This window comes from Giraffa tippelskirchi, chromosome 2, assembly GCF_054371585.1.
Source record: "Giraffa tippelskirchi isolate mGirTip1 chromosome 2, T2T-mGirTip1v1.2.pri, whole genome shotgun sequence".
NCBI lineage: Eukaryota > Metazoa > Chordata > Mammalia > Artiodactyla > Giraffidae > Giraffa > Giraffa tippelskirchi.
In genome coordinates, this window is record NC_137276.1 from 222,862,681 (window position 1) to 222,875,031 (window position 12,351).

General features: G+C 37.6%; 1 protein-coding gene across 9 annotated transcripts in view; it reads right to left on the reverse strand.

The window, feature by feature from the left end:
* Positions 1-12,351, reverse strand: part of GRIK1 (glutamate ionotropic receptor kainate type subunit 1) — a 436,272-nt gene that overhangs the window by 12,369 nt on the left and 411,552 nt on the right. For 6 of the 9 annotated variants that reach the window (XM_081558024.1, XM_081558013.1, XM_081558007.1 and 3 more), the window contains one exon: positions 6,812-7,062. In XM_081558024.1, coding sequence (XP_081414150.1) covers positions 6,812-7,062 — 251 coding nt within the window. Of the gene's footprint in view, positions 1-5,314; positions 5,503-6,811; positions 7,063-12,351 lie in introns of those variants that run through there. The other 3 variants (XM_081558011.1, XM_081557986.1, XM_081557977.1) reach the window with 1 other exon arrangement.

The window sequence follows — 12,351 nt, forward strand, 5'->3', positions numbered from 1 at the left end:
GAGAATTTAAAAAATATCATGGTTGGAAGAGAGTTTTAACTGCAACCCCATCATTCCACAGATGACCAAGTTGAGGAGGAGAGAAATATACAATGCCTTGCCTAGAGACACAGCCATTCAGCAGCAGGGACCTGAATTCTTGGCTCGTGGTCCCCAAGTCACCTTTCCATTGGGCCACAGATGTCTTTCAGGGTTTGATTTACATGGTGGTGTCAACCTGTACACTGGAAAAGTTATTTCTAAATGGATGCTAATTGCTTCTTGGCCTCTCTGTTAATTAATGAATGTTTGGGTTTCCAGGCAAAGAAAACCTCTTTGCACAATTAACAGAAATAACTTGATTAGAGAGACTTCTCCAAATCGCTTGCTAAGTAAGTTAATCAGACTATAGAAGAAATATAGTCAAGGATGCTTAGAAGCATCTGATAATGTGCCAAGTTTCAGTGAGAAAACAAAAATACCAAATGGTGTTAGGTTATCTATAGACAGTAGTTTTTTTTTTTAGCTCTTATGGTTGGTAAAGACTAAGTGATCAGGAAAACATTCTTATTTGAAGTTGAAAAATCTGAGTATTTGAAGTCTGAACTCCCCAGTTGAAAAAAAGAAAGAAAATTCTAGCTAAGCTAACTTTAAAATTAAAATCACTAAGGAGAACTACAGTGGCTCCATTACATGACTCAGGTTTTACTCATTGCTTTTGTGTGTATCTGGGTGTATACATTGTGATGTGGAAACGCATTGCAGTGCAGTATGGCCAATTAGCCATGTTTGGGCTGACAACGATGAAGCCTAGATTCTGCAGGGTGTGGAAACCACATAACACATTTGTATCGTTGGTTTTCTATCACAAGAATGCCCTTCTCTTTACAAACAGACTTTCTTTGAAAATTTAAGGGAGAACCCCACTTTCCATGATACCAGTCTCTGTGGAGAGGATTTAGAAAGCAAAAATGATTTTAATATGCCTGTGCATCTGGACATAAAATTCTACAACTGTGAGAAGCATAATGAGATGGTTCCTAAAGGCAAGTTAAAACTGCAGCGTTGAGCAGAAATTTTTCATTATCCATAAGAGTTAATTAATAACGCCATTTGGCACAGTTAGATGTGCAGAAAATGGTACAAAAAGTAAGAATGCTTTGTTTCCCTTTTGCTTTTCAAGGCCGTTCAGGCTGCTTTAAAATTGCTTACTAGGAAATAGACCTTAGAGCATAAGGGTCATGGGTTGGAAACTAATTGGGATTCATTATTTTGCTGCTTTGCCACAGACGGCTCATATAGAACACAACATAATGTGAGGCAAATGCACTGAGGTATTTGGAAATAATTTTCCTTGGATAAGTTTACAGTCATATAATCTAGCTGATTTTCCTGAAGGCACAGTCTCTATCCACCATGTATTCCTTTGATAGTTCCAATTTTGCTGGAAAAACTTTAAAATAATTCAATTTATAATTTTAGTCTGAAACAAAACAAGCTTTATTTTTTTGCCTTATTGCATGAGGCTCTACAAGCTTGTTAAGAAATAAGTTAGACAACATTACATGCTCAGTTGCTTTTCAATCTTCTCATACCCCCCTGCTCTCTTCCTAACTTTAAACAACGTTTCTCAGGGTATCATGTTTGTGTTAAGTTGTTCAGTCGTGTCTGACTCTTTTGAGACTCATGGACTGTAGTCCACCAACCTCTTTTATCCATGAGATTTTCCAGACAAGAATACTAGAGAGGGTTGCCATTTCCTACTCCGGGGGATCTTCCTGCCTTGTGTCTCCTGCATTGACAGGTGGATTCTTTACCACCAGTGCCACCTGAGAAGCCCTTCTCATAATATAATCCACAGATAATCTGCTAGTGTTAGTAAAAACTCACATTTCCTGTCTAATTTGAAGTCACACTGCTATATTCAAATTAGTTTTAATAAAAACTCATGCTTACCAACTACCTTTAAGTAAAACAACTGTATTTTGGATTGTTGGGAAAAAACTCATATAAGAAAAAATTACTTTAAAAAAACGATCCTTGTTTTGAAGATGATTTCAATGAAAAGTCATGTACATGGTCTAATTTTAGAAAAAACTGCTATATTTGAGCTACTTTTATGTAAACGAATGTGCACAACTACTTTTAAGCATTCATTCTCAGATTTAATTAAAAATTCCAATTCTGGGCTATATTCACTGTGGAGGAGTCTCTGGAGGTGCAAACTATGCTCTGTATCTTAAATAATTTCCCCAGGTGATTCTGATGTACACTGAAGTCTGAAACCCAGTGACATGAAAAATAGAGTTTGAAAATTTTCTTGTATGTTCAAGTTCTCTCTCTTTTTTTCTAAATTCACTTAAAATGCAATGACTCCTCCTGACGTCATTGTGATCTCAGTGGTTATTTACTTGATGGCAAGAATTGATTGTCTGAGAGCATATATTAAAGGAGAAAGAGGAGAATGTAAGAAACCAGGGTCTGAAATGAAGCTCAGTTTCATGGGAGGAACAAGGTATGAGACAGAGCAGGATACTTACCTACCTGAGTATCTTGATTGACCTGCCACTTATAGCTAAACAGGGAGATCATCATTTGAATATAATGGCATTTCTACCTCAAAGATGGGCACAGTTTCTTCTTCTCTCTAGCGAGAGTTTATTAAATATTTAATGCTAAATATATCTTGCTTGGAATTAACAGTCCTACCTCTAGAATCGAGAAACAGCAACAACCTGAGTGCCTATTATAGACATAAGAGTATGCGTTAGGTCACTACGACATAGATTCTGTGATCTAACAGGTTTGGGAAGTGCTGGATACTTTTCCAACATGTTGCAAACTCTCAATGCATCCTAACATGATAAACATACTGAAATGTTATGTAATAAAGGGACATTTTTTCCTGGTGCTCCACTGGCTACTCAACCATGAAAATCTAACTTGAGATTTGGCCAATGAAACTCATTTTCACAAACACTCCTTTAACACAACCATATGACCTAGAAACTATAGCTCCCTATTACATATAAGAAATCAAGGCTCAGAGAAATTCAGTTACTTGTCTACAGACATTCAGTATGTGGCTCCACTAGAACTTAAGATTGGCTGATTCAGAAAATTCTCTTCTAAGAGGCTGTTCTAAGAGTCCCTTCTAGGACTCTGGGTCACTGTCTCATGTCTATCTCAGAGTCAACTGTTAGTAAAGCTGAAATAAAATTGTGGGAAGGATTACATGTAACACTACTGTATGTTAAAACATTTTGAAACCATAAAATAATATATAACTGTCAAAATTAGTTGTGGACTTCTCCAGGCAAGAATACTGGAGTGGGTTGTCATGTCGTCTTTCAGGGGATCTTCCCGACCCAGGGATTGAACCTGTGTCTCTCATGTCTCCTGCACTGGCAGATGGGTCCTTTACTACTAGTGCCACCTGGGTAGCTATTTACAGTGTAAAGTAGTACATAAATGTTAATTTTATCTAAACCTCTGAATCATACTTTTAAATGATATTCTGTATAGAAAGGTAAGTTTTGTTATCATTAATCCTGATCATCGATACCTCACCTATTACCCTTGAACTTTTGGGGTAGCATTTTTGGCTTATTATATATAGTCCTTGGGAAAATAAATTTATGTAATTGGTGGTTTCTATATATAGAATCAATGAATTATGAATTATATAATGTTTATCCCAATATCTGATTTTTTTTGATTATGAGGATGTGAACTCTGACTTAGGGCAAACAGTATGTTGCTTTTACCTAAATAAATGCTAATAAATCTTAGTGTAATTTATAGATATTTTCTTAAAAGTGTATTTATTTAAAGAAGAAACCAAGACTGCGAAACAATCAGGGCAAGAGTCAACTTTCCTGAACATGCTTTACGGGAGAAATATAGAGTTGATTGAAAAGACTTGCGATTCAAAAATTGGAACCGATTTCAAGCTAAGAAAAGAGAAGGCAAAAAGGTACATGATTGCACAGATGGCCTATGTCTACTTCTGAGAAATATATTTTGGGGGATCACTTCACATGTCAAAAGGTAACCCCATTAAGGAGAACAAAGACAGATGGATCCTGTATTGAGGGAAGATGAAAAGCATCTTCAAATCCCCTATTCATTGTGAAGAGGAAACAAGCTCAGAGGGACAGCAGGCATCTTTTGTCACAACAAATTAAGTATGTTGTTGGCTTTTTATGTTACCCAGCTGAATTAGAGTGAAAATTACTTACAGCATTTGAATGCAGGTGGAAAATAAATTTATAAAGATCTGTAACTAATGTATAGTGGATTTTTTTTCCTCTATTTTCTTCTCCTTGTCCTTCTCCCCAGTATACTTGGAAGGAATTGAAAATGACAAAGGATCCAGAGAAATGAGTGTGAAAGCAGCAAGGGTCAGAAAGATTGCAACAAAAACAATCATTCTATCCCGGATGAGCAGGGTGGGAATGAAATAACATCTTGTGAAAAGATGTTCATCAGTGCAAAGAATGAGGTGAATGAGTGGACAATACAAGAGGCTAGGCATTAATTTCCAGCTAAGGAATTTGATTGGAGGTTGCAACAAATAACCTATAGCTTGAAAAATCACAGTTACTTAACGTACTGTCTATCTGAACCTACAGAAGACTGTCAATTTCTACAAATAAATATTACTTGGGAGATCCCTACTCAGGGATCATCTTTGACTATGTTATGTCTTCCTGAGTGATGTTCAATTTAGCTAATGCTCTTCCTCTGTGGTACCTGAAGTTTCAAGTTTAGTTTTCATTTTCTAGGTCTCTTTTTTGTATCTTTAAAATCTAACACATCTTTAAATTTCCGTGTTAATGATACATTTCAAATAGTAGACTCAGTTTGAATTAAAAATTAACATTGTTAAGGAGTTATGAAATGATAGGGCTTTAGATAGTTGGAAAGTGTGGCTTTACAGAGCACATGATACAGGGAGAAAGAAAGAGGAGAAAAGTTGCACAAAGATGAAAAGACTACCACAAAATAACAATTTGTTTTCATGGTTTGCACTGCTGAACAGCTGAACCTACTTTTGTATGAGGAAAAAGTTGCTTAATCTTAATACATGAAAATACAACTAAGATAACCATTCTCTCAATGGTATAGCAAATTGCTATAAATGCACATATTTTGGAGTCTGTATACATCTAACATACCTCTGTTTAAACATCAAATGCACGTGTGTTTCTAGTGCATTGAATTCAATGTTCAGAGTGCATGAGTTTTGCTATCTTAAAACAAGGGTAGGGGTTATGGCTATTTATGCTTAGTAAACACAGATATCATCAACAACACTAATTGGCAGAAACAGTTTCTACTGAGGTACACCTTTTTTCTTTTTTTAAATGATTACACAGTATGAATTGAGGACTGTGTCCGAATCCCTTTCTCCTCTCGAATTAATTTGCCACATTCTAAATCCGTAGATAAAGTAGTTCCAGAAGTGGAGTTGGTTGGATGGGTTTGCTTACACTGCAGTCCATAAAAGAAACAAAGAGCCTTGCATGCAAAAGAAATGAGAAAAATATAGAAAAATGAATAAATCAGAAGCAAAAAAATGAGTGTTTAAATGAAAATTTAAATCAAATGACAATTATGAGAAGCACATTAAAGCATAACATATACAAGCTTTTATTTTTCAAATTAGTTGCATAAAACAAGACACCTCAAGAGCAAATTGAAAGTTAAAACAAAGCAGATCAGTCCATTCTTCCTTTTAGTTAAGGACAGTTTTCTCTAACAAGGTTTAGGAAAGTGGTGCTTAATGTTCTCACAATTTCCTTGTAATTTCGGGAAAATTTTCATGATGAAACTAGGTTATAATCAATCATCCCCATCTTTGGAGATGTTTCCACTTAAAGAAAGTGGGACTCATATGAGATTATTAATCAGAACTGGGTATGTTATTTGAAGGCCCAGAGCAAAATGGAAATGTAGAGCCCTGTGTTCTAAAGTTGTTAAGGATTTTAAGACATTGATAGCTGAGCCTTAAATTAGCACTGTCATTAATAGTGCATAGTTTCAAAATTCTAACTATTTTTAAATTCATTGGGTACCAAATGCTCTACAATGGGCATGAGCTTTGTGTTTAGTTTATTCTCATAGGTTTATGAAGGAATTATCTTTAATCACCATCCTCTAATTCAGAATAGGGTAACCTCTTGGTGTGATTTTTCATCAAAGCTAAAAGTAATAGGCAAAAAGGGTTAACTGTTGAAAGCAATCATAATATTAATTTGGAAAAATAAATTTTTTTCATATTTTATTGTCATCCTGTATTGTTCACTGTTTCTTTTTGTGAATTATTCTTTTACACAACATACTTTGATAGACGTAATGTTCAGTTTCAAAATATTGCGTTTATATCTTTATATAGACTGCTTTGCATTAGTACATGTGCTCAGTACCTAAACTAAGGAGATGCTAACATTTCTCTCAAAGATTTTTTTTATAACTTTTCTAATTTTGGATTTATTTCTTCCTTGCTCTATCTAGGGTTTCTATCTTAAGAGCAAACAACTGTTGAGGAAATTAACTGGGTTTGGAATTTTTGCACTGTCATTTCAAAAAGTGCTAATTGGATTTAGTGTATAAGGTGCTTCCTTCTTCTCATTAATAAATGATGGGCCTACAGTGCCAGCAGCACCTGGCAGGGATTCAAGAGCTCTTTGCTCTAATTCAAAAATGGCTCTTCTTGGCATCTAATTCAATAGACTGTTACAAAAAGGGCAAGCATCCTTAATACCCCTAAACTTAAGACAGATAACACAAACCCCAAACTAACCCATCTTAGAAAGAGATGACTCACCTGTTCAATATCGCTGTTCTTTCGGGATTTGTATATAAATTCTCCAATGGCTACAAATACAGAAAGGACCAGTCCAGCAGCCAGAACAATGAAGATGCCCCCAATATTTTCTACTCCCAGAGCACTGGCCTCTTTGTTGTCTTCTTCTGGACAGCCATTTCCCCTCCACCATTTTTCTTTCATCATATGCAGTTTCCCCTCTTCTTGTAATTGAAGAATAGCAATAGTAATTTTATCCCGGTAAGGAGAGCCTGTAAGTGAGGACATTTGGATATTGGTTACCAAAAGGTTGAAGAAGATGCAAAGAAGGGTTATCATCTTAGAGATTACTTACAGGTAACTTACAGGTGTCTTAGGGGTAACTACTCACAGCTATTGGAAAAACCCCAGTCTACAAATTGGCCAACAAAGGGCATGGAAGCTCAATCCTATATTTTGAAGGATCTAAATAATTGGAAAGGACAAAGCTGACATGCTGAGATGAGCTATTACCCAGACTGTTCCTCTTAAACAAGGAACAGCTGAGCTGGGAATTCCATGACATCCTGCTGTTTCTGGTGAGTTTCCTACGAATCTTTACCCACGTGAGAGAATTTCATCATTTCAATTCCATTTTTTCTAGGCTTTTGGATGTCTAATATTGTGACAGCCTGGCTAGATGATCACCTATGCCATTTCTTTTTCCTATGGGAGTATCTAGACTTTTCCTAGTCTCCTTTACAGTGCCTTGTGGTGATTGATCAATTTCTAGCCATTGGGAGCTAAAGTGCTGTATGACTATTCCCAGTCCTGTATCATTAATCCTCCCAACATGATCCTCTACTCTCTCCCTCTCTTTCCTCAAATACTCAGCAAGGATGAAACAATTTTAAGACACTAGGGATAGTGGAACCACTGGTTAGAAAGGGCTTTGGTCCCAGGATGACTGAGTGAATCAGAATCCCTCTCTCAATCTGCTATTGGATGATAACAAAGTCAAGAAATAAGTATTTATTGCCTTGGCCACTACAGACTTGCAGATGTTGGTTAGAGTAATTAGTTCATACTGACTAATACACCTATTAAGATACTATTAAAAGTAGGTTTTGAATATTTCAAAGGTCTCACAATATACAGCTAGAATTACAAAGTTTGCAAGTATTTTATTGGTATTATTTATATTCTATCTTCTAGCAATGCCACTGGACTTTTAATTCTGTTATGAGTAAAGAGCATCAACGTCATCTTGCTGCAGCCGCAGCTTGCCCAATATTGGATCCCTATGTTAATCAGAGCAACTGCTACTGCTATTGCTAAGTCACTTCAGTCGTGTTCGACTCGGTGCGACCCCATAGACGGCAGCCCACCAGGCTCCCCCGTCCCTGAGATTCTCCAGGCAAGAACACTGGAGTGGGTTGCCATTTCCTTCTTCAATGCATGAAAGAGCAAAGGAAGAGATAAAAAAGAGTATAAGATTTCTTTATTCAATTTCTCCTTGGGTGTTAAGAGTTTTTGTAAGCTTTTTATTCTACTCAGTAAGAAAATAGTACACTCTAGGTCTTTCTGTAAACTTTAACGTTCTTCTTGGTGGGAAAAGGAAAAATGGAAAAAAAAAAATAATATAGAAAATGCGGCCTCTTAGAACCAGAAGAGAGCTTCAGTCACTTCAGTTCAGTCACTCAGTCATGTCCGACTCTTTGAGGCCCATATTGGACTGCAGCACAACAGGCCTCCCTGTCTATTACCAACATCCAGAGCTTGCTCAAACTCATGTCCATCAAGCTGGTGATGCCATTCAACCATCTCATCCTCTGTCATCCCCTTCTCCTCCCTTCTTCTCCTGCCTTCAATCTTTTCTAGCATCAGAGTCTTTTCAATGAGTAAGTTCTTCGCATCAGGTGGCCAAAGTATCGGAACTTCAGTTTCAGCATCAGTCCTCCTAATGAATATTCAGGACTGATTTCTTTTAAGATTGACTGGTTTGATCTCCTAGCAGTCCATGGGTCTCTCAAGAGTTGTCACCAGCACCACAGTACAAAAGCATCAATTCTTCGGCACTCAGCTTTCTTTATGGTCCAACTCTCACATCCATGCATGACTACTGGAAAAACCATAGCTTTAGGACCTTTGTTGGCAAAGTAGTATCTCTGCTTTTTAATATGCTGTCTAGGTTGGTCATAGCTTTTCTTCCAAGGAGCAAGCATCTTTTAATTTCATGGCAGCAGCCACCATCTGCACTGATTTTGGAGCCCAAGAAATAAAGTCTCTCACTGTTTTCATTGTTTCCCCATCTATTTGCCATGAAATGATGGAACTGGATGCCATGATTGTAGTTTTCTGAATGTTGGAGTTATAAGTCAGCTTTTTCACTCTCCTGTTTCACCTTCAAGAGGTTCTTCAGTTCCTCTTCACTTTCTTCCATAAGAGTGGTGTCATCTGCATATCTGAGGTTGTTGATATTTCTCCTGGCAATCTTGATTCTAGTTTGTATTTCATCCAGCCCAGCATTTCACATGATATACTCTGCATATAAGTTCAATAAGCAGGGTGACAATATACAGCCTTGACATACTCCTTTCCCAATTTTGAACCAGTCTGGTTCTAGCTATTGCTTCTAGAGCTGCATACAGGTTTCTCAGGAGGCAGGTAAGTTTATCTGATATTCCCATCTCTTAAAGAATTTTCCACAGTATGTCGTGATCCACACAGTCAAAGGCTTTGGCATAGTCAATAAAGCAGAAGTAGATGTTTTTCTGGAATTCTCTTGTTTTATGTAGGATTCAACAGATGTTGGCAATTTGATCTCTGGTTCCTCTGCCTTTTCTAAAACCAGCTTGAGCATCTGGAAGTTCTCAGTTCATGTACTGTTGAAGCCTGGCTTGCAGAATTTTGAGCATTACTTGGCTAGCATGTGAAATCAGTGCAATTGTGAGGTAGCTTGAACATTCTTTGGCATTGCCTTTCTTTGAGATTGGAAGAAGAGATCTTACGATCCATATTATCCAATCCACTTATTTTTTAGAACTGAAGAAAATTAGGATGTGAAGATATGGGTGAAAATAATAGCTACTGGCAGAGTAAAGACCTTAACTCAATTCTCCTGACTCTTTCTTAGTGCTGTATTCATTAACTCTTCTCCCTCCACCACCCCCACCCCATGTTACCTGCCCCCCTCTCTCATGCATCTTACCTTCTAAGGCATGGTTAAAAAAGCAGAAGATCAATATTGTGGCATTTATCATTTTTTTCCATCCCTCCCAAGACGTCCTAAAGTCATTGTCAGTACCTCAAAATTAAGTTTAAAAGAAGACCGAAATGTAGAGAAGGAGAAATACTATATGATATTCTTTATGCTATGCTATGCTATGCTAAGTCGCTTCAGTCGTGTCCGACTCTGTGCGACCCCATAGACGGCAGCTCACCAGGCCCCGCCGTCCCTAGGATTCTCCAGGCAAGAATACTGGAGTGGCTTGCCATTTCTTTCTCCAGTGCATGAAAGGGAAAAGTGAAAGTGAAGTCGCTCAGTCGTGTCCGACTCTTAGCGACCCCATGGACTGTAGCCTACCAGGCTCCTCTGTCCATGGGATTTTCCAGGCAAGAGTACTGGAGTGGGGTGCCATTGCCTTCTCCAGATATTCTTTATATGTGTAATCTAAAAAGAAATGCTGTAATTGAACTGACTTACAAAGAGAAAGAGACTTACAGGCTTAGAGAATGAACTTACGATTGCTGAGGGGGAATGACTGTGGGAAAGAATAGTTAGGGATTTTAGGATGGTCATGTACACACTGCTATATTTAAAATGGACAACCAAAAGGACCTTCTGTATAGTATAGGGAACTCTGCTCAATGTTATGTAGCAGTCTGCATGGGAGAGGAGTTTGGGGGAGAAGGGATGCATATATATATGTATGGCTGAGTCCCTTCACTGTTCACCTGAAAATATCACAAATTGTTAACCAGTTATAGCCCAACATAAAAGTAAAAGTTTTAAGCAAATTTTTGAAAAAGATCAAAATGTTTTGGAGTTAGATTGTGGCTTGTCAATTAAGAGTGTGGATTTCTGGTGAGAAAATGACTCACAAAAGCCAAATTAAAAGATATTGGCTGCTTGCTTAAACACCTCCAGAATAACGGTTAATGTCAAAATTAGCACAATTAACATACTCATAGCATGTGAGCGTGAGAGCTTTACTTTAATGTACAGAAAGGTGCTTTGAAGAATGTGAGAATGATCATGGGGTAACAATTGCAGCAGTAATCGTGGCAGTATACACAGTGGGCACTCAGTAAATATTGCCTGATGCTCTCCTTCTGCCTTCAGGCTGCAGGGTACCTAAAACAATTCAGACAGATGAGATCGGGTCTCTGTTAAAAGTTGGTCTCCAAGGAAGGTCATTTCCAGCTTCCTGGTAACCTGCTTAAGCCTTAACTGCTCTCATTCTCTTCAAGTTTTATTTTAAATCCCTCAGGAGGAACATTTCCAGAGCCCTGTCCTGAGAGCCTGTAAGAAACAAAGTTTTCAATTTTGTGTCGTGACTGACCTGATTTTGCCCATCGTTGACTGTGAGAAGGAACTTAGAGCCTTAAGGGAGCCAGCCAGGGCAAGACCAGAAGTATGTGGGAATTTTTTACATTTGAATATATTTTAGCTTCAGTTGTTGTTGCTTACATGGACTGAATGACATCGGAAGTGATTTATGACAAGTCACTTGAAAAAAGAATATATGTACCCACATGAATCTTCCTGAATAGCAAACTGATCTTTCTTAAAGAGTCAATTCATCATACAAGAAGCATCTCACAAATTTATCCAACAGCTGTATTCCCAATGGATGTATTCTCTTTGAGGTTTGCCATCTGTTCCAATTATTCCCTCATTGTTTTTGTTTTAAAAGCATGACAGGTTTATAACCACTATGAAAAATTCCTGGAGTGTATTTTTTTTTTTTTTTCATGTAGGGAGGGGAAAAAACTCTTCAATTTTGAGATTTGTATGTCAGACACTGCATGAGGTTGGCAAAAGTTGGACTAAATTGGAACATATAAATCTCTTTATATCATACTATATAAAATATAGTGGTAATTATCACAGGGTCAGCCTCCTTCACATGGAGGCATAGTCATTTTCAAAATGCTACATTGGATTCCCTGGTAGTCAGTGGATAAGAATCCACCTGCCAATGCAGGGGACATGGTTTCGATCGCTGTGTGCTCAGTCTTGTCCGCCTCTTTGTGACCCCATGGAATGTAGCCTGCCAGGCTCCTCTGTCCATGGAATTCTCCAGGCAAGTATACTTAAGTGGGTAAGCTGTTCCCTCCTTTGGGATCTTCCTGACCCAGGGATTGAACACAGGTCTCCTGGAATATAATATGTATATTATATATATAATAACATCTAGCTTCTTCCACCACATTATCTAAAATGAGGTGACAAAAGTTAGTTAGGGAGATGAGACATTGCTTTTCAAATCAAAAAGAAGCATAATATCTTTTTAGTTAATGTCTGACGATCCCATTGAGTCCCCTGAAGAGCACAGTTTAAGGAGAGGTAACCACTT